Genomic DNA, 26,007 nt, shown 5'->3' on the forward strand with positions numbered 1-26,007 from the left:
AGAAATTTCCTGTATAGTTGTATTTTGTTCATTTTTCTTTCTAAAATCCAATTTTTATTTCGGTAACTTCAATGTTTTTCTGTTTTTTTGGGGGGGGGGTTCAGCTTTAGTTTAATAGGCAAAATCTAAAATATTGCAACGTATCAACAGTTTATTACAGAGCACTTAATTTAGACAAAATATTTGAAATCTGTATATAGCAACGGCAAACAGATCTGAGGAGGTCAGGGAGCGTCTGCGGTTAAAACACTCTCTTGCTAAGAACTCACGGGAGATTCACACATCACCGTGAGAAACCAGATGTTTCTGTGACGCTAAATGCATGTGGTTTTTAACAGGTCATACACATGTGTGTGTGTGTGTGTGTGTGTGGGTGCCTCAGACTGTTGTTTGTTCACTAACAAAACTGTCTGTGTGTGAATCAGTGTTCCTGACACATGAGGAGCAGCTCACCAGACTGTGACAAAAAGCTACAAATTTCTCTATTTCAACACACAATGACTTTATTTGCACTGGCCGGCTGACTAACCTTGACATCACCCATAGGGAGTGCTGACTTATCATTTGAGGGGGTGAGAGGTCTCAGATGTGAGTGCGTGTTTGTTGTAGCTGCAGCGTTTGGTCTGCATAGCACCCATAAAGTGATTCACTGTCATTACTTCCGCTGTGATCTCTTTTTTGACTCCTCTCCTCTCTTGACACCGCCTTGCATCCCCTTACTTCTCCATTCCTCTCGCTTCTTCTCCTTTCTTTAGACTGCATGTATACGTCTCATCTGCGTGGTCTTCCTCTTTCTCAGAAAAGATCAGTAAAACTTAAAGAAGCACAGCGGAAGCATAGACTGGAGTAACCGTGAAAAGCAATGATTAATACTTTAATCACAAGCAGATTTTCTTAGATTTTACAATACGTCATTTAAACGAGGAATAGGGAAGAAAAAAAACAATAAAAGCGATGACATGAATTACTTAACCACATCTCAGTGAAACTAAAGCTTTTTAAAAAAAATTGGACAGACACATGGGAACCGCAAACATCATTCACTGGGAATGCTGATATCTCATACAGGAGACAACACCACACATTTTCAACACACCTCCTTCTTATCTATGAGCTCATTATTGTTGCTTGTTTGCTTTGGTTGACTGTAGGCCAACATTACTGATACGGAACAACTCCTCCTTTCACAGGCCTTAAATATGTCTTGATTTCATTTGTTCTGCTGCACATTACGCCACAACTACAGTACTTGAGAAGCTCCAAAATGCTCCCGTCTAACACACCAACCCAGAATATTTTTATTTTCTTTTTCACTCAAAAGCTAACGTTCTCCTCCATTAAAAACATTATGTAGCATGATGATGTCAGCATCTATCACGTTGATAATAATTGTAACATATGTCTAAAAGATTTAAATAAGTCAAGGTATTCTCAGAAGTAACTCAGTCCCTATTTATCCTCTCTTGTGAATCTTTTGTTGTTCCGTTCACATTCAAATCGTCAACAGAAACGGATAAAAAAAAGTAAAGAAAAAGAAAAAAACGAATCTGCGCCGTAGTTCACATGCTACCTTGGCAGCATGTCCTGCAGGTCTGCCACCACGTAGGCGACCACGGCCCACAGTGCCGAGCAGAGGTCCATGTCTCGGGGGTCCTGAACGGTCATGGTGTCGCCTTCACTGTGGTGGAACCAAAAGTAACGACTGTCTGCCACGTGGAGGCTGGCACCTGGATGAGAGACGGAGAGAAAGATCACACACAACATTGCAGGAACATCACATCAGGGGAGGACAAATCAACAGTTTGCTAAAAGAACGGTCCGGTGAGCTCTGCAACACAAAAAGGCCTCGATGTTCACGGAAGACAACAGCAGAGTGTGACTGCAAGACCTTTTTCGTGATCACAGCATCCGGCCAAGTGAAGAACACCAGAGGAGGTAGACATGTTGATATCCAAGTCTACAATAAAGAGAACAGTTCTCGAGAGCAGAGGTTTGCCACAAGGTGCAAAGCGCTCATATGCCTCAAGAATAAAAAGGACAGGACAAATGAAACTCAGATAAACTTGTAGCAGGCTGACGGGAAGACCCAGAACCGCTCATTATCCACAGAATGGATGACCATCTGTAAAATTCTGTGGAGGCAGCGTGATGTTTGGGCACGCGTGGCATTATGCGACTGTAACGTAGATTTGTTCAAGATTATTTCAGATTCCTGTGTCCAGAGCAAGAGTTGTCATGCCGGTTCATCAAACCGGAAGTTAATTTTGCTAGGAAGCACTAGCATCAGCCCAAGCTTCCCAGGACGGCTGTGGCAGAGCGGGTTGTCCACAGTTGTCCAGTTTCTCCCAGTGGATGGCACTGGTGTGTATGCTTGTGTGATCGAATGGGTAGATGCCCTTTGAGTGCTTTGATACTCTTCTTTTAATATCCACATTAAACGTAGCTTCACAGGTCTTTAGTTTAGTTCTTTTTTTCCCACTGTGGTTGACTTTACAATAGTGTCACTATCTATCACTATCACTTTCAACCCAAGTGTTTCACCTCAAAGGCCGTCCTCTACACTTGGCTTTGTTTTGATGCTAGATTTAATCCTAGCTCCCTGTGTCAATGTGGGCACCGGCGGAGATGTGTTAACCGTCGTGAGACACAACAACAACAGTCTATTCAGAATAACTGCAGAATAACTTCAGACATGCGGGTTGTCTACACAGTTGTCAGTGTTACGTTTTCTTTGTACGTGCACAGAAGGTTCCCAGGTGAAAGGGCCCAGCAGAGATTGTGGCGTCTGCCCCCTCACTTTCCCGTTGGACAGTCCCATACTGTTCCTACAACCAACAGTAATAAAGAGACCTCGGCTTAGCCTTAAAGCCTTTGAGCAAAGCACCAAACTCTCAGCTTCTCCGGTGGATTTGTTGTCTGTTTGATAATGAAGACTGTCACTGCGTGTTTTTGGGTATTTTTATTTTTTTTTCTTTCAGTTCCTTGTTCAAAGGTTAAACTATGTTTGTCTCTGAGTGCCCAGTGCAACATCATCGCTATAAAAACAACACAGAAGCAGAAGATACTTTGACCACGAAATCAAAACCACAAATACGGGAACACTGTTGAGTATTAACTACAACATTGTGTTTTTGTTCACAGTAATAATTCATTAAAAAATACCAGTATAATACTACTTTATGGCGTGGTTCAGTTTTCTGATTTATCTAATACCAACTAATTTTATAACACTGCTTTGTTTTATTTGAATTTAGTTATTTTGATTTGTATTCTGCATACTGAGCCCAATAAATCTTTACACTTAATCACAAAATGTCAAGACACTCTTCTTCGTCTGACGATGACCACATATCCATATTTAGAACATCGTGAAGTTACAGACTTCTAGGACAGGGATTCCCAAAGTGTGGTACAAGATGAAAAATGTAACGGCGTGGAAGAAGTTTTCTTCTATGAACTGATTATGCGCACCTAGCTTGTCACGTCTTACGACTGACAACTTATCTGCTTTCTGCCTCTGAGCCTGAGCCTGTCGTCCATCCTCTCCGCTCTTAAAAGTGGAAGCTTGTTGCATTATATTGAAAATGTGAAAGTGTTTTAGTTGCGATCGTGATTATTTCGTTATATGTGTGTTCTGGTCATTTGACAATGATTAAACATGCCGCTTTTAATACGGCTATAAAACGGTTTGTTGCATTTTTTTTTATGGGGGGATTTTGGGGATTGCGGGTACGTCATTCCGGTTGGGACATAGAAAAAAGTCTGGGAACCGCTGTTCTAAGAAATTCCACTTCAAGTGAATATCTGTTTTCACTTCCCTGTTCTATACTATACAGTTTTCACGGTTCATCAGTGAGGATGTGATTCTGTGTATGCAGCACTTTGAACGGAAAATAGCGTTAAATTCAAACGTACATTTTTTGTGTGTGTGTGTGTGTGTGTGTCTGGGTGTGTGCGTGCGTGTTTATCACAGACACTAAAAGTCATATTAAACCTTTGGCACATTTAATGAAGTTGTTAATAATATGGATTATTATTAATGTGCTCATATCATAAACTACTTGATTCTACTGACCCGGTACTCCTGCCGCCATCCAAGGTGAGATGTCTGTCCCTTCACCATTGGTCTCCAGTTTGGTTGTATTAATGGGAGCCAAGAGTTTCACCACCTCTTCCATCACCTGTTGACACAAATCCAGCAAAATGCTTCTCAGCTCCTCACGTCTGTAAAATGCCAGTGTCTGTCACAGTTCAGTTTTATTTACAGTATCTACAAGATACAATAATAATAATTTATGTCACATTATCAGTGTGTTTAAGACTTTTACGCCATGTCAACATAAAAGATGAAGTATTTCAGGACTACTTTCCTTCTTCCGTCCCGTCATGTACGTAACAATACAATGTTTTGTCATGCGCTGTCATTTCGTGTTGTGTTATGTCGTCTCACATGATATCAAGCCGTAGAACAGTCATAGTCCACAGTCATCCAATAGAAAGATAACATTACGTCATGTCATTTTATATTATGTTATGCCATGAAGTGTTTGTCACATTTGTCAAGGCATCTTATATAACATTATGTCATGGAACAAGTTTAATATTTGTTCTAGCTTTTGGAATCTCTGCTCAACCGAATTAAACCATTTATGCCAGGATAAACACTAATAACTGTGTTTTTTTTATTTATAGTTGTCCTTTGAATACCACCTTTTGTGCAGCTTTACTGCCAGTAAACTGCAGACCCACAGGGGTGAATGTCCCCAAATCAGACTCCATGACCAGGTCAAAGTTGGAGATGTTCACCTGTGTGGGGAGAGGAAGTCCAGTAGAGGTGGGAAGAAGAAGGAATAGACAAAGGTGAAAAACAAACAGAGAGCATGGACTCGTGAAAAACAAGATAATGTCAGTTTGAATCATTACAAACAACGCAAGCCTCAGCCCACGGGTGTATTAAGCCACTTTTAAATCTTCATATGAGGTCTCTGGATGTGATGTTTCTTCCTTTTAAGGAGGGCATTTACGCTCAACCAACCACCAGGAGCTACACATGGAACGTACTAGACCAGTCCACTGGGGAGTTATGGCACACTGGTACCAGGAAACTGATTTTATATTATTATTAGTATAACAAATTCCTGTAGCTCTGGTTTTGAGAACGTAGTTTATCATAGGTCATGGCCTGGTGAGGAGCCAAGTCTCTAAGGAGGAAACACTGAAGATTGTTTTTTAAGAGCCTTTACACTGAAAACATCTGGGAGCTGGCCAAGGTCTGTTCATTTTACTGGAAGCACATTTCTACACTCCTATTCTCGCCTTTATTTTCACAGTGGTCTGACCCTTCCTGCCTCTTATTAGTGGGAACAAGTTTTTCTTCATGGCTGATAAAGTGTGTTTTCTTTAAACCGCCACAGTGGCCATTGGTAAATACCTTGTGTAGATCATAGTACTGCTGTGCTCCGACTCCACCCTGCTCTTCAGCGCTCCACAACACCGTTCGCAAAGTTCTCCTTGGACGCAAACCTGCCAACAAATGGAGACACGCGTGAACAGGAACAAGAGAAAGACAGCAGCTCCAACGTTCACCATTTTACTGTAGACTTCACTGTTTCTGCGAGTACAAAAGATTAATGAACCAAAGAATGTCCAAAAGAATACTGTACTTTCTATTTGAGGCTTGTTTCCCAGTTATGTGTGTTTCGTTCTTCCCCAAACAGCTGGAGGAAATTACTGTTTACAGTCTGAGAATGTGTTTTGTAATTTGTCCCTAAGTTTGTAGCTGGATGCTCTGCTCCCATTTCATGATAATCACTAACAGAATATTGGACTTGTTAAAAAAACTGTTCATGAAGCTTTACTTTATTTTGCTTTGGATAAAGTTAGAGTTGTACTTTTGTTAAGAGGGTTATTTTAATAAAGGTCACGGCCTTTCACTTTCACAGGTTAACTTCTTGATTTCATGTCCAGATATTTTAATGCTCGATCTCAAATCCTCCTCTCACTCCGATGGCCTCTTGTGATCGTAACAATCTTAACTCTTGTTCTCCGTTTTCTACGTCAGCCATATATATACACCGATATATATACAAACACACATTTATATACTAAAAAAACATTTACAAAAAAACGAATGATCATGAATAATCAGTTCTCTTAAGGCATCTGTTGTAGCAACGAAGTTTCCAAACCAAAAACAACCCAGATTATCCTGCCGATCAATGAAGTCATCATTTCCGTCTTACAGCGTGACCTACACACCTAATACAAGTATCATCTTGCTGTAAGTTCGGGGGAGGGTTAATGTTACAGCACTACAGACAGAAAAGAAAGACAGAAGATTACTCTTTATTGTGTTCTAAGTAGTTCTGACTTAATTTTTAATGTTTAAGGTTAAATCTTAGCAGCAACGGTACAATTTATATAGTATATAAATAAATTAGTGGGGTTATCAACGCTGGACTTGTGACAGAATAATTTAACATCTTTGTGTTGGTCCCCATACCACTGCCGGTGAATTTGAAGCCACAGCATTTCCATCATCAAACGCCCTTCTCTCTTGCAGACTGCTTCTTTACTTTGATTACATACATATCATTCATTAAAATTAATCCAGTTGTTAAATTAGAAAATGTGTGTTGTGTCCTGTGTGAGCCTTCTCTGTTGAGCCAGTCCAGTAGGTCTTACATATGAAGTTTGTTTTGCTGTGTGTACTTTTCCCAGTAAATATTAGAGGATCAAACAGGTTATATAAAGCTTAAAAATAAGATCATCCATTTACACTTGCAGCTGTACTCCGTTATTCTTTTCTACACTGTGTACGTGTTTTATTTTGGTAGAGGTTCATCTGTACATTATATGTCTGTCTATGTTACCTAGGTCTTTGATGAGTGACAGGGCCTCCCAGGAAATCATGGCTCCACCTCCATCATCCATGGCGCCCTGGCCCACATCCCAGCTGTCCAAATGGCCACTCAGTAAGACGACCTAGACGATTATAGAGATAAACAGAAAATGTAAACATAGAAATGAGAAGAAGCTTGTTTTTTGTTTTCCTAAACACTTTGTCAGGATAATTTAATTGTTTGTCTGACCAGTGCAAGAGGACCAGAGAAGATAGCATTTACAATGAATATTACTTTTTACCAGCAAGGAAAGAAAAACCCTTTAAAAACAGGAAAACGAAGGCAAAAACATACGGTTTAAATGTATGAGCCACACTTCCAGGAATTCAAAGGGAAAGGGTTCCTGTCAGTGGGACGATCCCGACCTGATGTTCCAGGTTACAAAACATTTTATGACCTGAACGATCCCTGTCTGGTCAATGACCCGCACAATCCCTCTAAAGGAAAGCAATCATTTTTCTTCTTATGTAACAGAAATGCTAATATCTTAGCCATGCTAAAGGCATAGCTCTAGGGCTGTGTGTTGTGTGTTGCTTGGTTCGCCACTTTGGTCCAAATGTCTGAACAACTACTGAACGGATTGCCATGAACTTCTAGAAAGAATATCTCATCTCTAGTTTCTCTTTGGTGCTGTCTGGCATATTAGCATGCTAATATGCTAAATTAAGCTTGTGAATAGGCTAAACAACTATCTTAGCTGCACAGATATCCATTGGCCTGTATAAAGAATACTGCTGCTTTGTATGATATAAAGTTGAATGTAATATACATACACATGCATTATTCTAGTGCAGAAACAAAAATGCTACTAACAGAAAGCCCCATAAATCACTTGAGTGACTTCACAATACCAGAACCATTTACATCCGTTTTCAAGTTTTCCTTGTAAAAGTTTATCTCAGGTTAGGGTTACGGTTCAGGGACTCTACATTCAACTTAATGTTTGACATTTCCTCGATCATAAACATGCTAATCTTATAATTATTTAATTCACCAGAAGTCAAGGTTGTAATTTTTCAACCTCGCACATGGATCATTTTTCTGTCCTACTGTAATTCTTACACTGTTTCCCTCAGAACGATGACTTTTTACTGCTACATTCAGGCCATCTGTCTGTTTGTATATGGCCTGTACAATGTGCTGACATTAGAGACAACTAAACATGTCGTAGTCAACACAGTTTAAATTATGAGGCCAAAAAAGTTTACATAAAAATGATGTTTACACATGGTTCAGTGACTTGTGGTTTAAATGGTGATAAAGTATTCTGTTTAACAATAACAGAAACGTATCATGAGTGCACATCGCCATCACTGTCTGGAAAAATATGCGTTTTAGCATAATCACGAACAGAAAGCCTTCATATATACATATTCGACGGGAAAAAAAAAACTTGCAGCGGAAAAACTGCAGCGCAGCACTTTCACATGATTCTTTGGAAATTACTCATTTGACCTCAAATGTACATCTTTCTATGAGCACACACACTCAAACCACAATTACTGCTACTGCTAGCTGGAGCTCAGAGTTGCAGGGGCCAAAGATGATGTCAACCATGCCAAGTGTTTCATTTCCCCTTTTCTATACTGAAGGACCAAGTGTTGCATCAAGCTTAACTCATTGATAGTTTTCTGTTTCAAGTCTCCTGACAGAGCCAGAGTTAGCTAATTACATCAGAGGTCATGCTGTGATTGGCAAATCTTGGACTATTGAATGGGGCTTACATAGAGACAGTTTATAGCCACACTCTTGGGAAACTTCAATTCAGTTGAGTTCAATTCAGTCTCATTTTTATAGCGACACTTTACAGGATCCAGAGAGTGAAACCTCCAGATCAAGCACTAAGGCGGCGGTGGCAAGGAAAAACTGCCTTTTAACAAGCAGGAAATCTTGGCCAGAACTCAGCTCATATGGGGGCAGCCCATCAGCCAAAGGTCATCTCCTTAGAAAACCTCTCCCTGCAATGCAGTATACAGTAAAAACACCCATGCACTAGGCAACTCCCATTTGCAGTACATGCAATGATTCACATATCACACTATGGAAATTTCACACATGGAAAATATTAATTCAGTTCAGTCAAATCTATCGAGAAGCACCGCCCCTTGTCTTCCTGCTATGCTGCCATTTTTCCTACACAGGTTTTTGTCATGCATCTCTGCAAATGAGTGCTGCTAAAATACATATAATGATCAGCTATTTGGGACACGCTGGTTCAAACCAACTGTGTTTGTCTGTGAGAATGGGAAATGTGGTTTCCAAGTCAGTCCCATTTTTCAGGGGGATCAAACTGCCTCATACATGGACTATCTGCATGAAAGAGGAGATTTATGGCGCAGCACCTTATCAGTTCATCGGGTTCTACCTGTTAGACGTGTTTGGGTCATTCCCCACATACAGTATGTACACGTCTGAGACTTTGTGTGATAATCCAGAGCTGCAAGCTGTGTCAGGCAATGTTTTGGTTCAGTGATAGGCTACAGAGTTTAAACAGGCCTTCTTTTGCCATCAAATTTTACGCTCTATACTCGGGAGAAATAACAGGAAAAGAGCAGACAGATCAAAAGATAATTCTTTTCTTTTTTTTTCTTTCAAAACTGAAAGAACCATTTAAGTTGTTTCCAACAAAAAGCAGCAGTTTTTTCCAAAAAAAATACTTTACACTGGTTTCTAGGAAGATTACATCACAAACACACAACAGCATAATAAAGGCAGACCAAACAACTGTGGGAACATCTGCAGTCAGCAAAATGAGAATTAACTGTGCGTCGTTTTTCCACGTTCACCAAACTGAAGCAGAGACAATGACTAACTGAGAAGGAGTCAAGCAATTACATTCAACAGGACATCTGTTGTGCTTATACGATTTACTCAATATCCACCCACTCGCATCCACCGAAGTGGAAACAGGATACACAGAGATAAACCAGTTAGGCATGCTGTTATATATGAGGAGAGTGTGAGGAATACCTGCTCAGGGTGCTGCCACCCTTTTATCTCAGCCACCGTGTTGAAGGAGTCGGCGTCCGGCAGAGTCTTGGCTCCCATTGTGAGTCTGACGACAATCTTCTGACCCCTTTGCGCCATCCGCCACATCAGCTCAGCATCCTCCACAGTGATACAGGCTGTAGGGATGCGCTTCACTCCATCTTGGTAGTCCTGCCAACCTGTGTGGGGGCTAGAGAGAGAGCGACACTGAAGTGCCATCCCCACACGCACTTAAACAGTGAGATAGTGAGACAGACATGGATTGCTACCTGTTAATAGAGAATGGAGTGACAGATCGAATGAGCGTGGCCACAGCTCCCACTTTGGCCGCCTCAGAGGCGCCGAAAGCACGGTAAGCCACCGTCACTCCATAGCTGACAAATGCCTGGTTAAAAACCACTATCTTCCCCGTGGCCTCGCTGGCTCTACGTTTCAGTTCTTCAAAAGAATTAACCACCAAAACCTCTGCCTCGATACCTGAAGCGATAACAAACAGCACAATGAGTCGCAAAGAAGAGGAAGATGACAAGTTTTGAGATTAATTTATTTAAGTATGGCCTTTACCTTCAGGAGGTGTTCCTACACTGCTGCCCAGTCCCAGTATTGCCAGATTCTTGGCTCTCGGCGCAATCATCTCTGCACTCTCCTTCCCTCTTACCCAGTGTGGGATTTTGACTGGCTCTGCAGGACAAACCACGAGAGGTCTCACAAAAACAAAACTATGGCGTACGTCTGCAATGCATCCTCACTGAAAACACCAAACACACTCACCCAGGTGTACATCCAACCCGTCCTGTGTCATGGCACCGAACATGTATTTAATAGCCATGTCCAGGTTGACAGAACCACTGACGCGGTTCCCGATGGTGTCGGTAAAGTCAGCCAGTCGCCTGTAGGAGCGGTTCTGGGCAGCTCCGGACACAGCCAGGTTAATGATCTTTTTGGCCACATCGGCATAGCCCGCCACCTCTGCTGCTATGTCTGACGCTGGGTTCACACATTCATTCATCATTCAAAGACACAAGAAGAAAGTCAGCCCCTACTACTTTTCAAAAAACTTTCAGCCCCGCGTTCATAAACACACCTTCGACGTAAATCACTTGAAAAGACAGAAGGTGGATATACAATCAGATCATCATGTAATTGTGTATTCATTGCACACTCATACAAATAGAACAAGAAAGATAAACACACTCCCAGTAAGTTACACATTATACACCGATCAGGCATAACATTATGACCGCTGACAGGTGAATAACAATGACAATCTTGTTACCTTTCCCTGCAGTATCGTTGGATGCAGCCCTGGTAGCCGATGCTGAACTCAAGCGTTGTGCAGAATGAGGATGACAGTCACACTGACATGACAGCAGGAGAATCATGAAGAGGAGGAAGGATAGTCCTCCCTCCAAAGCCATCTGTGGATAAATAAACAAACATGTGATTACAGGAAGTCTATTGGAAGCTGGACAAATGACAACTTACAGGAAACATTTATATAAAGTCATTGAATGCTGTAGCATCACAGAATGACTGGTGTTGTGAAATCAAAGAGTAACGATAGGAAATGTGTAGCTACTGATCTTATTTCATGCTAAATGATCCTGGAAGAAGACTTGCATTAAGCTAGCTAAAGTTACAGCTTCACTTTCAGTTTTAGGACCAGACAGTGACTAGTAGTTTAGTCTGATATATATTCAAATACTACCAATAATATCGTGTTAGTAAAGACAAATTCATATTCCTATCCTTTATCTGTTGTCAAAAAAACAAACATTAGACGGATAAAGAGATTTTAATGTGGACGAACTGAGGATGGAGTGAAATGTTGCGGCTGCAGAACCGTCAGAGAGCAACAACGACGGACATAGATTTAGCTTTGAAAACTCCACAAAATGCATAAAATAACACAAACACAGACCATAAGTTGTGTATTTGATGTCGCTGAAGTCGCAGGACCTCGCACAGCTGTAAAAAATAACCCAAATAATACCGGGATACAAACACTTGTGAGTACTGTTTCCGTTCTCGTGATGTCAGCGTGCACGACGAATGTAAACTTCCGGTCTGTCTGTTTTCACAATAAGAGCTTCTTCTCTACAAGGTCAGTTTGAACAGAGAAATATGAAGCAATTGTAAGTTAATCAATTCAATATCTCAAAGGGAACTCGCATGGTGTAGTTTAGATTATACATTTCATTACTATGCAACTATAAAGTTTTGTGAAATCATGCTCTGGAAGCCATGAAGCTATTGATAATGATAATGCACAGCTCTTTCATACATACTAAGTGTAACATAATGCTGTCAAAACAAGACATCAAGCTCTAAGTGTAATCAAGTCACATACCAGGTGTTACACCCATCAAACGTTTGACTGAACCTTGTCCTAAAACCTAAATTTCCAAATGTAGTTACAGCTAGTGCTCTGTGAAGTTGTGAATGTGAGCACTCCCTGTCCTCTTTTCAATATAATCCAATAAATGTTCTAAGTAAATGGACAGAAGAAGGTGATTAGGCTTGTTATGGTCAGAGAAGTATCAAGTGCAGCTACACAACCTGATGTAAAAGGAACACACCCCAATATAGACAACTACATTATTCTAACTTAGGCTACCGAAATGGAGAAATCAACTCCTCCTCGGCGCTGCCTGGTTCCTTTAAAATTAAACACAAACTAAATATAAAAGTGCTTGATTTTGTACTTTTGCTGTGTGAAATGGGAATAGAAGAACAAACTTCCTTCAAATCATTTAAACCTCGAATGTGGTCAAATATAGTACAAAAACAACACATTGCGTATTAAAACAATGATGCATTGTATTGTTTTTTTGAAAAATATATTCTATGCTCGTGAAACAGGGTCATGTTCACTACTGTGCTGGATCCCCTCCTCTTTTAACCACACTCTGTAAACTGAGGAGAACAAAACTCTAGTTTTAAAAGCAAAATGTTTTCCATTAATTGATTGTTGCGTTCCCACCGATTTTCCAGTGATTTATGTCTGGTTTAAGTGCATTGCCCTAACCCTAACCCTTGTAGTCATTCAGTTTCTGGTCTTGTCCCCTGTGTAGAGAGATCTATCACGGATATGATACTGTGAACCACAGATGATGAAATTCTTTGTAATTTTAGATTGTGAAATATTATTTGCCCTCAAGTCTTTAACAGAGTGGAGAACCACTCCTTATAGTACACCCAGTCATGTTACTGACATGAGATGTTCCACCAGGTGTTTTTAGTAATATGACACAACCTTCTTTTGTTGCTCCCGTCCCAACATTTTTCAACCGTGTTCTTAGCAGTTTCAGAATTTGTTGTTGTCTTTGTACTACTACACTTTAATTAAACATTAGGTTTTATGATTTGCAAACAAGTATATTCTGTTTTTCTTTAAATTTTGACACAGTGTTCCAGCCTTTTTGGAAGCGGGGATGTGCTGTGTTTCCACATCTCCATGTAAACATGTTTAGTTGCCAAAATAATGTCCAGTGCTTTCCACATAGAAAACACAGCCCTTCTCTGCCCACATCCCAATCTGTGGTTTTCATCCCCCATCGTTTTCTACCACTAATCTTCTGGGCTACTCTGCAGTTACTGGTATCCTGCGTGGATAGTTGAAGTGTTCCACCCAAATCATACTACTAGTAGTATAACGGTACTATCTTCACACAGTGCATGCAAAAAATATCATTTCAACCTCAGCTATATCTTTTACTGCGAATTAGCAAACGCTAAAAGATGATGAATCATGATTTCCTTTTTACTTACAGCTCCTAGCTTTCTACAACACTTCAAATTCAGTGTTCTCCCCCCTCTCCTTTTTCCCGTCTTTTTCACTCTGACCTCTGTCATTTCTTTCATCTGCATGTTCACGTCTTGGAAAACACCTGACCATTTGCCTCAGTTCAAATGCCGCCGCCTACATGGTTTAACAGATGGGTGTTTTCCTCAGACCTGCATTTGTGAAAGGATGTTTCTTGTCGGGAGGAAACGCATTTTGCACTACTGTGCAAACAAGTGGAGTGGAGTGCCATTGTCTGCAGCTGAACTTTCAGTGTCAGGACATTTAACACACCACAGTCAATCTTTCAGTGTTTTTCAGCACAAATTTACAGACATGTTTGTGTATCAAACAATGGCACGCTCTGATCTTTGGACTGACCCACAAAGCAAATACAACAACACAAAGTCAGTTTCTGCACTGCATTAAAGCATCTTTTATTCAGCAGTGAATTTCTTAAGATACACTATTTCAGCATCATGGTTCTCTGTTGGTTGTCTCCATCCACATCTTCTCTGTGACTTAACGTGTACTTGGTCCTCAGTATGCAGATGTGATTTGTTAAAGCGTCTGTCAATTTACATTCAACCTGGATGAAAATAAAGCTGCAGTGCTTATCTACGAGGAACTTTAATCATTTATTAAATGCATCCAATATTAAACAAAAAAAGATCATTTGAAAAAGGATTTAACTGAGAGTGACACTGAACATGAATGGAACTAAAGCTTGTCAGCAATAGGCACAAAAAGGCTTAAACCATTACTGTACAATGCCAATTATCACTGACATATTAACCTGGATTATAGTTTAAGTAAATATAAATTATTACTTATAACATATAGTATTATCAACATAAGACATAAACTTAAGCCTAGAAGAACCTACTGTTAGAACCTGGAAGAGAAAAGTTATTGTATCTTATCACTTGCTGGATTGCCAACAAATGCTAAGCCGTTGTCTTAACCCTCTATGGGTCTATGGGTTTATGTCAGACCGCAGCGGCAGAAGGAAGCCTAGCCCACACCTTGCTGTGGTCCTTTATAGCCTGAAGGTCAAAGCGTGATACGAACACTGTAACAGCACCGCAAAATAACGTATATAATGTCCTGTGAGGCAACGAAGATTTAAGTGCTTGACAAATATCCTATTATTAAGTCACAGTGGGTTAGTGACCAGATCTTCCCATTTATTCCAGCCACAGTGAAGAGGCAGGTAGTTTGCATTTGCATTCAAATAATCTAGAGTTGCTTTAAAATGGTCATTTCTATCACAGAGACAAATATTAGGCAGCCCTGACTTATGGCAAGGGACTCAAACTATGAACTAAGACAAAACTTCAACAAATATGCAAAAGAACAGGGTAGTGGCCCTTGATTTAAATCTTAGTCACTTAGTCATTACAAGAGCTCCACAGATATTGGTTTGGTGATAATTTGTGAATAGGAGATGATAGTTATCCACTTAGTCCAACCTGTATGTGTCAACCTCTGATCTCAGGCATAAAGGTTGGTTTAAAGAAACACTAATTTCACCTTGTCAAAAACATTATGAAGTTACTTCAGTAAGAAACCGTTGTGTCTTTGATACATAATAAGCAGTACATACCTGGTTTAAAATGTCTACTGGCAGTCGCACGAACATACAGATTTAACATTAGTTGCGTTATTGAACAGGAAACACCACCATGTTCGTTTTGTTTTGTAACTGCCTGTTGTCTCCTTGTTTTCCTTAAAGATCCCATACTCCTTAGATTGGCAGGTTGAGACAGAAAATTAGGAAATGCATCTTTAAAGCTCACAAGCTTTCACACTTACTAGGCAATTCAAAAGATTGTTCTCAAGGCAGCGGAGAGTTAAACAACAATATTTGGTTTCATTTTAACTCACTAAAGCTACTGTGTGGATAAACTCTGATTCTATAAAGTTTAAGAAACACTATAGATGCTGTGAGTGTCCCTTTAACTTCAAACCCACTATTATAGCTGTTTGCAGTAGACAGTCAGAAAGGAATGTGCTTTGGCTGTTGTCAGAAAACATTGGTCACTTCTACGGTTTCTGAATTATACTGTTTAGTTTTGGCTCTACCTGTCCCACATGCTTGCAGCACACAGTCACCAAACGAAATCATCTTGACAATATTACTAATATTCAGAAAGGGGCGTGAGCGGCTGTTTTTCAAGGCTACCACTGTATGAATACAATAAAAAACACAAAACTGTGTTTTCTTTTGTTTTTTGTAAAAAAAAAAAAAACATGTCTTACAGTAATATAATCTCTAAACATAAAAACACCTCAAAAAGCTGCTGAAAAGTAATTTTCCAGAAGACAAATAAAGTATATTTGGTCATTTCTGTAAGTGTCAAATATCTGTGAGGAAACGACAAACATTTGTTTCTGCAGAGTAACAAAAGTCTCTCGTAACAATACTGGGCAGCAAATGAAGGCATATTCACTCTCATAACAAAAACTAAAAACAAAAAACATATTCATTTCAGCAAAGAAAGTATAAAGAAATGTAACACACACAGTTAATAAGCAGAGCTATGCTGACCTCAAATGAAGGGAGAAGGCTATCAAATTCTGAAGACTCTTTTTAACACTAATCTTTCATGTGGTACCGTTTCATTTAAAAGCATTCAAAATGTGTCATGTCACGCACTCTCATTCATGTTTCTCTCGTCTTCATGAGCTGAGCTGGTTCTACTGTTGATCCATTAAAAGGGGACAATCAATTTTCTGAAAGAACAGAACCACGTGTAGCCCAGTGTGGCTCAGCCCAGAGGAGATAAGTGTGTGTAAAGGCACAGTGTTTTCAATTGTTTCAAGCTGACAACTTCCCAACACTAAGAACGGCTGTGATCCGTTGCTGTTAAAAAGAAAAGATTCCTCTCTTAAAATTTAGGACGTATATTTAAATCTAACTCCCTCCCCAGCATGGAATGACAAGAAGGCATTATCATAGTGTTATTTTGTTTTCTTATAACCCATTCTTCACAAATACTGAACTTTACGTAGAGAAAAAAGATAAAAGGATGGCAGGGGACGAAGGACGAGGGAAAAAAACAACAATATCGAGCACTGGAAAAGAGCAGAGCAGTTTATCTTCAAACTTCGTAGAGAGGAATCATCTTCAGCTATTTATAGATCCATTTTCAGTCCTGATTGGCAGGAGACAGATTCCACTCTTGATTGTCCCTGTTGGTCAGTTCAGGCATAGAACTCCTTGGTAGGCGCTTTGTGATAGGCTGTCGCGGAAAGTTTGGTGTCTCCCAGGTCGTAGCTACCTTCGTCCTTCTTCTTCATGCGGTAGGCGAGGAGGGAGAGGAGAAAGATGGCACAGAGGAGTCCAACCACTCCACACGCTATCACAGCTGGAGAGGACACAAAGAAACAAAAAGAAATAATTAAATATACTTTCTTGACAGTGTCCCACACAGGTGGTGTGTGTTGCTGGCTGTTAATGAATCCTAAATTTTGATTGTATTCATCGATATGAATCCTAATAATCTTATAAATGCTTCACTTACCTGCTAGCACATCTGTCCTCTCCCACAAGCTTTCAGAGCTCCTTTCAGCAGGAGGGTCCATCTCATATAAGCGGCTGCCTCGACCATCACGAGGAATTATTTCATTCTCCAAGTCTGTGATCAGAACTTCATCTTTGGATGTTGTCATGCCTAACCTATCCAGACTGTTGTCCATGTCTGCGTCTTCGGTTACCATGCTGCTGTCTGCTTCAGATGTTGCAGAGGCGGAGCCCAAGGAGCTGGTAGTGGTGTCCACAGACTCCTCCACGTTGCTTCTCGTTGTCTCATCACCTGGCATCTAGAAGAATATAGAAATTGACAGAACCCATGACACACCAGATAAAGTAGCTAGGATGTGGCCCAAACTTACTCTGGTAAGAGTTGAATCTGTCTACACCGAGCTAAAAACGTAAGAACTGGGACAAACTGAGTGCTGGTGTTAAACACTTTTGAGTTAACGAGTGTACTGGAAAAAGGGAGACCATTGTTTGCTCTGTTGTTACCCACTGCAGTCAAGTAGATCATAAATCATTAGATTACTAACCATTCCCCAAGAACCATGGGAAAAGTATATTATTCACAATATTTATCTGAACAAAACAGTATACATGATAACACTGGTGGTTTTCTTGGCAAACGATTCATCGAGATGTTCCTACTGTTGCGTAAGTTCATAAATAAAAGCATTTTTTTCTACCTCCTCGTGTCTGTCACTTCCATCAGGGAAAATGAAGGGTGTTGTCTCGCTGACCTTCACTGTGGTTGCTGAATCCTGGCTGTCTGCTGCTGTGGTTGGCGGGTTGTGAGGAGAGTCTGCTGTTGGCTTTGGCTGCAGTGGCAACGTTTCTTTGGAGAAGTTCAAGAGCCTCCTGAGTATCTCCTCGTTGTCGAGAAAGCCGAGACCTGAGACAACACATCAAAGCGAGTTTCTTTTTAATGCGGCACCACGACTGTATTCTGGAGTGAACATACTGTGGGATCTTTATTTATTGGTTAGTACAGTATCTGCCAACAACAGTTTCCATTTGCATAATGGTGTTGTAACTACAGACTGTACAAAACAAGTAGATGTATGTAGGTTCTGGTTGCAGTGAGGTCTTCTTTAATACTATTATCCGCTAAATTATGATCCCATTTAGAGTTAAATAGACGATAAAGCAGGATGTGCTTGTGGGGCTACCTTGTGATTGACGCATCAAGCATAGCTTTGAATAATGCCCTCAGGCTCTCAGTCAGATTGACCTCTCACTCCTCTTTGACGCCGTCCTCTCAAGCACAGCACTTCAAAACTATAGTCCACAAGTCAGTCTTAGAAATCACTTATCTAAAAAAATCACTTGAATTATATAATAGAGCCACGTAGCTCCGCTCATAAAAAGGATAGATGCTTTTTTTATAATGGGTTGTTCATTAACCAGCTATCTATCCGAGTTTTATAACTCACTGGAATTTACCCAGCCACATTTTAGCTTTTCACTGATCACGCCGTGCACCGTTCTCTGTGGGCGTACAGGTGAGTCATTTATAGTAAAACCTCACCTGGTTAACTCCACATAGCCCCGGGACAAACATCTGGCACGCTGTCAGCGCTTCGGCGTCTGAATACGCGAGCACTTGCATCTACAGTACTCATCGCTCCTGTGTCTGAACGTGTAACTGAGCGGCGTTAAAAGTGACTAACATTCATTTTCAGTGTAAATGTTGCCGCAATGACGAGAAGGATTGTGAAGAAATCTGATTTCTTCTTTCTGACAAAGTTTCAGATAAATATGCAAATTCTTTTCACACACCGTTGTGAAATTCATCAAAAAAAAAAAAAACCTACGTTGTGTGTTCATATGTTGTATTTACAGAAAATACACAAGAGGGTCCATAAGATTAAGTTAAACAAAAGCCAATCCTGTATTTGAAAAATCCCTCGTGTAAAATATTAAAACAACCTTGCATATTAATTGACCTTTGGCTAAGCCACACCCTAGAATGTAGATTGACCAATCACAGCTCCCACAGGGGTCCGACACTTTTTCCACAGCGCTCCATTGACTTTAACGCAGGCGTCTCATATTTTCGGTCTCGGCAGGCTGTACTGTCGATATATATCCAGCATCCAGGGTATGGATAAGCCCAATGATGTGCGCGCAAAACCCTGTGGAGCTAACCAAAACATCACCGTTACAGCTTAAGTTGCATAGTTGTTGATACGCTAGCACACGCTGAAGAAATACAACGTTATACGTGCGTAACGTTAGTCCGTTTGCTTCGTAATAACGATTATAGAAGTGAATAGAGACGTAGCCAGCTTTGCATGAACAGTGTTGCTCCTTGATATTGTCAGTCCCAGCCTCCGTCTCCATTAATAGGATATGCGGTGGTTCATTTTTTGACTGTGACCGGTATGCTTTTGCCTCTATTTGGATGCCTTGTTGTTCGTTGGGTTTCACTTGTATGTCCTGAATATAGCCTACTTCTATCGGACACTTTATTTGCTGCTTTATAAAAGTTTGACAAAAGTTCAGCAGGAAGAGCTGTCACAACATAAGCCATGTTGATACCAGAGCCTTATAGATAACCAGAAAACCACAGCCCAGAAGAGAATGTCAGACGTAGCAACAGTAACTAAGGGGGGCGGGGCTTAGCCAAAGGTCAATTGCAGCATTAGTCTTCTCACCGTAGTCTCCAGATCCGGAGCCTGACCCGTCGTCTTCACCATCTTCATCGTCTATAGGGAGGTCACCTGACGATCGGCCTTCTATGTACAGGTCATCTGTCGTGGAAAAGGGTGTCTGGGAGGAAACGAAGAGCTGCAACAGAGAAAAAAAATAATTACGTTATTCTAGTAGAAGTACTAACAGAAACACACATGCATAGAATCACACTTGCAAAAATTCCTTCCGCTAATTGAAAACACGTGAAAGTCTGCAGATCTGGAGTAAGACAATACCTCTCACAACCAAACGACGCAGGCCGGCCAAACACGCCAGAGTGTGTGCACTGATCTCTGCAACTGTAACCACACTGTGTGTCGTGTCCATACTACTATAGCGTGTACAGAAGATGTGTTGGTTTCCTTTGGCGTGGCGGTGATTTGTGATACTTCACAGAGCCAGACATCAGAGATCTAAGTGCGTTTGAGCAGAGGACGGAAGAGATAGAGCGGCTTCAAAGACAAACGCACACAACAGACAAACGAACACACATATGGAAGAGACTTTTTTTTCCAAACAAGAAGACAGCAGCTCAGGCGTACGTCTCGCTAACCCAAACACTACACAAAAGGAGTGTGATGAAAACCAAAAGAGATATTGTCTCTTTGTCATCTAAAGCCTCGCCAGACAGACGGACGGCAATACAACAAATGTCTGAGGTAGACTAGAAAACACATGAATCAAAGATGAAACTGGAGAACGAAAACTCAAACGGAGGAGGAGAAGAGGCTCAAACACATTAAGGAAGACAGACCAACTCAGACACGGATGAATATGGCCCATTGAGACCTGAAGTATGTCTGGTATGTATACTATGCTTCCACTAACACAGGTGCTGAGAGAGAGAGAGAGAAATGGAGAAAGGAAAGAAAGGAGAGAGAAACAGGGACTATGTGTGCTTCCAGTAAAACAGGTGCTGAAGACAAAGAAGAAGTTGTGAGACGAAGCGCACCGCTTTGTGTCACTGCAATAAGTATTTATAGTTGTCGAGGAAAGGCCGAGGTCAAAATTCTCACATCATTTAATGCCATTTGTCTGTTTGGTAGTCATGCTGCTACTGTGGAGGATACGACGGCAATACGTACAATAAGGCAGACAAGTGATACAGATGTGAGATTTAATTGGACACACCAAAAACAGTTTCATTCCCCGACGTGTCAGCGAGCTATACGTATATGCTGAGTCTAACTTTTGTGGCGTCTAACGCTTTCCTCCGCAGACTAAGATGTTACAACCAACAACAATATGGCAAGACACACTGAGGGGAAAAACACAATGGTATAAATGTCAGATGACATATTCACGTTGCGGTTTAAGAGGAAAATCATTAACATAAATTTTAATGACAGTAAAATCTCATAATGCCAAGGCTGACTAAGTCTCTCGCATTCTTGCCGTCTTTAGTCGGGGATTACAAAAACAGATGCTGTGCTTGTCAAAACAAAACACATGGACACACACACACACACACACACACACACAAGGCTGTAACTGCTGCAGAGGGACATACATACATATGTCTATGCCTGTCGAATAACTTGCATGTGCTTAAATTTAGAATTTGAGCAAAGAGTTTTAAGCTCAGAGATGGCTGTCAGGTCCCGGTCAGACGTCACTAGTCTGGTAGCCTGACGAGCCAGACCCACATTAAATGTAGGGTCTGGGCACTCTCCATAGACGGGGCGGGCTCAACCGGAGGGGTCGTCTTTCAGACTCCCTCTCCACGCAATAGGACGGCGCTACAACCAATCAGAGCAACGAAGAAGGTGACGTAGTCAGAGCGACGGAAAAGAGAGTTCCTTGCGTGTGTTGTGGAAAAAACTAATAGATATTAAATAGTTCTTGTTGCATCCTGTTTTTATGAGTTCGCCTACAGGTTGAGTTTCTCCTGCGTTAATCATTTTTAAGCTGTGGATCAAACTTTTGCCGTATCCGGTTGGCAAAACTCCAAATACATCCTTCTTCTGTAAGAACGACCTCGGTGCAGTTTCTTGTTCTTTTCTCAGAGAGAAGCTTAACTTCAAGTCTTTCAGAGCGGCGGCCAAAGCCGACTCGAAAGAAAGTTGTTCGCTAGCAGCAGCCATCGCGCCGGTAGTTCTAGCTAGGACGGGGAACTCACGCGTAATTCACGGAACTTATGGTCGCAGGTCGGTCGTCGTCACGTTAAGCCCGCCCACCGACTCGTGATTGGCCCGGTCCATCTTGGATTTTTCGAAATCTCAAGTCAACGGAGAGTAGTGCCTGGATTATGCTTCCGCGTAGTGATCACGCAATGGCCACGCAATGGCCACGCAGTTGCTTGGACGCAGTCGTGAGACCGTGATGGTTCTGCGTGGGGTTTACGTGTCGAAATGCAATTCAATGCCACACCGGTAGAGGGCGCTATGATTTTTTTGTGACCGACCGACCGAGACTCTTGTGACGTATCTCGCCTCGTATAGTTATTTACCTTCCGGCTTTTGTCGTAGTCACAGTGAACGATGGACACCGAGACAGAGAGACTGGCGTTGGAGCTCCAAATTATTGAAGCAGAGGAAGAAATACTTCTATCGCAAATTAGGGCACGACAAAGGAGACAATGATGTTTATGAGTGGAAACCGGAAAAGCGGTCTCCAGCGGATGTAGTTAGCGGACCAATCACAGCCAATGCCGCTGCGTTGCTGCTGCGTTGCTGTTGCGTCGAGGATTTTTGGGAGGTGCACGTCTGGCCCTTGCGTAGGACGTACGGGGGTCTGCAAGGACGCAATAGGTCCGTACGACCCCTCGCGCTGTGTCAACGCGGAAGCATAATTTGGGCTTAACTATAGACTGACCCTGGAAGCAAGTGTAATTTGCTGCCGCTAGGGGCGCGTCTAGATTCTAGGCTACTAGTCCGTAGCTGTGGAAGAGAAACGTCCATGCTCAGGTTTCTAAAGGAATAAGAGACAATCTTCAAAGTGATTCACTGTTTCATTGCAACAGCTCAAGCTGCAGCAGGGTGCTCCAGGAGAAACAGTAATCAAAAAATGTAAGTGTGTACAAAGGTAAACACGGTATCAAAGCATGACATGCGAGTCATATATTCACTATTTGATTTAGCTGGAAGTCAAAGCATAAAAATGCTGATAAGAGAATCATCTCCTATAGCCGCGCTGTGATACATATAATCTTTTTACTGATTAAATGTTTTAAACAAGTGACATTACTACTTTTTTAACAAAATCATCTCTCAGATTTCTACGTCCGTCCCTGCTGACAATGTTTAGTGTTGCGTTAGGGGTTTACTGGAAGATGTGACTCTGTGGTTGCACACATCTGGAAAGCATACGTACATACACAGCACTCATACACCCAGGCAGACCATATATACAACAATCTGGTGTCTCAGCGCTTTGTTACGACAGTCGTGCAACTCCACAGCTGTGAGAGCGAATTATTCAATCAACAAATTAATATATATATATATTTTTTTTTTTTTCTGTCAGGCTGACAGTTAAACATTTCTCCAATACGCTGGAGGTCAATGACAGAGCAGTCGGGGTCAAGAGTGAAATTGTGTAACGACCAAAAAGCACATAGAAGCAGACCAGCCAGTCATCACCGAGATAGCTGCCACACAAACAACACATCGTGTTGAAGGGGACGTGTGTTTATCTAAAGCTACAAGTCATAAAAATGTTGGACCCCCCCCCCTCCCCTCAACGTCAAACATGTTTTCCATTGTTTAAGAGCAGCTGCGGTCTGTAAAGGCTAAATTAAATACGTTATCTGACGCTGAAAGAAACATTTTAGTTAGAGGGTGAGCAAGAAGGAGACCCAACGTCTGCTTTTGTCTTTTAAATGATTTTAAGAGGTCCAAAATTCAGATCACAGCGATTTCAAACTGCTGGCCTCACACTACAGTGTCTCCAGACTAATTTGCAATGCGTGGTAGTCAAACAACTGCATGAGAGAGACAACAACATGTGTTGAAAGCCCTTGTCGGTATTTTCTAATGTAAAACGTTCTGGTGTTATTACTTTTTTTTCAGATTTGGTTGCCAACGGGGTGAAAAATCCCTCAAGGACAAGCTGAGAGTTAACAACAAGGTCACAAACATAGCAAGGAAATAGTCTGGCAGCCAATCGGATGTGTATCACCCTGCCATCACACAGAGAACAATGTTACGTCTAATGCTGATTAACTGAGAACACATGATACTAGAGACACGGCACGCTGTTTACCGGTTATCCACAGCAAAAGCCACGGTCGTTTGCGCCTTAATTTACCGCCACATGTAAGTTTTGGTAAAAAAAAAATCATTAGTAATACTGTGAGGCGACGTAGCCACCTGACTCTTGCCTTCTATGGTTGGATGGAAAACTACGCGAATCTCACGCACTTACATGCTTGCCTGGACTGGCCCAGTGGGACTCACTCAATGTGAGTCATCCATCCACAAAATGAAACAACTACCGGCTTCTTACAGACCGTGTCACGGGCAGAGAGCCCGTTTGCGACGTTCATCTTTCAGACGTGAGCAACATCACTGACTAACTAGTAATTCAGCTGCCACACTAACAGAGGAGAAGACAATTTGAATATATATACGATGCGGCTCATCACGCCCAGCAATTTAGGCCTGAAGTCTGTGTATTAGTGGCTTCAAGTGAAGAGGAAGCAAGCATTTTGTTTGTTTGTTTTTTGGGTGATCACACCTGTTTACAAGATATTATTCTGCATTTAAAGCTCACTGACCCTTACGCAGGAAAGAAATGACAAACATTTATTTCTTTAGACTCTTCCTGTCTCATTTAGCCAGTGTGTGCTTTCTTTTCTGCTACAGATATCCACCGGGACGGTCTCAGGTTTCAGCTCTCTCTCTCTCTCTCTCTCTCTCCCTTTCACAATATACAGTTCATAAATCTTAAATAATATGCATTTCTGGAGAGGTGGTTAAATTCCCTGGCTCTCGTTTGGTTTTTTTTTTACAGTCAATAAATCAAGCAAACCAGGAGATTTTCACACTTGTGACAATGAGCAGAGCTCTGCTTTAGCTTAATTGTCATTTCCAGGTGTTTTTTTCAGCTTTATGTTGTAACAGACACACACATATATATATATATAGAGGGACAGAAAAGATGGGAAAAAGGTTTTCACGTCAAACAAGAGGACTTAGACACGTATTGCGGTTTAACGGTGCTCTGAAACACACTGATGACTTGTGAAAACGTGACCTGAGCTTTGTGTGGGTGAGAAATTCAGCTCTGGAGGTTTTTCGGCTTAAAATGTCAAAGCTGGGAGGAAGAGGCTGAACAGACTTTGTCCCTAGTCTGTGCGAACTTGACACCAACTGGACGCTGAACTTGGCTTGAACACAGCCTGTGGCTGAATATTAGCAAATTCTGCATCAGTGCCATATCTCTTATGTAAATGCTATTGCTTCCTGGAAGATAACATTAATATCCTCATAAAAAAACGGCTCAATTTCACTTTTAACGCAGACTTGCGGTCCAATAAGGGAAATAATATTTATAAAAATACAGATAGGGAACTAGCTAGGACCACACAGAGTTATATTTATGGTTTATTAATGCATAGACACGTCAACCGACAACCGAACTAAAATAAACGTTGCGGAGGTTTGGATTTTCCAAACGTATCTCAACGGCTCCTGAACGCCTGCTCGCGGGATAAAAGAAAGAAAGCCTTGAAGTCAAAGTCGTCACGTCAAACAATATTCATTGTTTCCTTTAACGTACAACATTTAAGACAAAGCGGCATTTAAACGCTGCTTACCTTTTCACTGATAAATCCAGTCGCCAGGCCGACGAGGAACAACAAGCACAGATTCTTCATTTTAACTTCCAAAAAAACAAACGAACCGTTGCGAGGGGGAAAAAAAAATATATATATATATGTACAATAAAAACGTTAATTTAGAAACGGATAGTTCAGTTCAGCAAATGTCTGAGCTAATTACTCGACACGTTTCTCGTGGTGTTCTCGTCTACCTTACTAAAAAAAACCCGTCTCTTTCTCGCACGGCTCTCTGAGTCGTTGTGATTCAGTAGTTGGACTGAAAAGTTGTTTGGACTGGCAGTGCAGCGTGGCTCCGCGGTGACGTAAGCACGGCGTGACG

The 26,007-nt window shown here is 41.3% G+C and overlaps 2 protein-coding genes across 3 annotated transcripts; both read right to left on the reverse strand.

Moving 5' to 3' along the window:
* Window positions 1–858: 858 nt before the first annotated feature.
* LOC311497368 (carboxypeptidase Q-like) lies at window positions 859–12,050 on the reverse strand. The gene is made up of 11 exons (XM_084557647.1): window positions 11,812–12,050; window positions 11,167–11,308; window positions 10,662–10,877; window positions 10,455–10,571; window positions 10,160–10,367; window positions 9,873–10,080; window positions 6,873–6,984; window positions 5,432–5,523; window positions 4,711–4,806; window positions 4,076–4,181; window positions 859–1,727 (listed from the first exon to the last, which is right to left on the reverse strand). The coding sequence occupies exons 1-11, from the start codon at window positions 11,812–11,814 to the stop codon at window positions 1,567–1,569; spliced, it is 1,461 nt and encodes a 486-aa protein (XP_084413773.1). The 5' UTR covers window positions 11,815–12,050; the 3' UTR covers window positions 859–1,566.
* A 2,035-nt stretch (window positions 12,051–14,085) lies between these two features.
* On the reverse strand, window positions 14,086–25,922 carry LOC311497428 (uncharacterized protein). Of its 2 annotated transcripts, none has more exons than XM_084557737.1 (5): window positions 25,665–25,922; window positions 19,870–20,002; window positions 17,953–18,104; window positions 17,202–17,499; window positions 14,086–17,045 (listed from the first exon to the last, which is right to left on the reverse strand). In XM_084557737.1, exons 1-5 carry the CDS (start codon window positions 25,722–25,724, stop codon window positions 16,882–16,884), a joined length of 807 nt encoding a protein of 268 aa, XP_084413863.1. In that variant the 5' UTR covers window positions 25,725–25,922; the 3' UTR covers window positions 14,086–16,881. The 2 variants fall into 2 exon arrangements, with proteins under 2 accessions (XP_084413863.1, XP_084413862.1); XM_084557736.1 differs by having other exon boundaries at window positions 17,899–18,104.
* Window positions 25,923–26,007: the final 85 nt, after the last annotated feature.

This window comes from Chelon labrosus (genome assembly GCF_963514085.1).
Source record: "Chelon labrosus genome assembly, chromosome: 12".
NCBI classification, from domain to species: domain Eukaryota; kingdom Metazoa; phylum Chordata; class Actinopteri; order Mugiliformes; family Mugilidae; genus Chelon; species Chelon labrosus.

Coding starts and splice junctions, on each gene's coding strand:
- LOC311497368 (XM_084557647.1), bottom strand. Junction 10,878..11,166: donor CAACGATACTGCAGGGAAAG/GTAACAAGATTG, acceptor GTGTGAACCCAG/CGTCAGACATAGCAGCAGAG. Junction 4,182..4,710: donor GCAGTAAAGCTGCACAAAAG/GTGGTATTCAAA, acceptor TTGTGTCAACAG/GTGATGGAAGAGGTGGTGAA.
- LOC311497428 (XM_084557736.1), bottom strand. CDS start 25,724: ATGAAGAATCTGTGCTTGTTGTTCCTCGTCGGCCTGGCGACTGGATTT. Junction 18,105..19,869: donor CTCCGGATCTGGAGACTACG/GTGAGAAGACTA, acceptor GTGTTGTCTCAG/GTCTCGGCTTTCTCGACAAC. Junction 17,046..17,201: donor GAGGACAGATGTGCTAGCAG/GTAAGTGAAGCA, acceptor TGTCCTCTCCAG/CTGTGATAGCGTGTGGAGTG.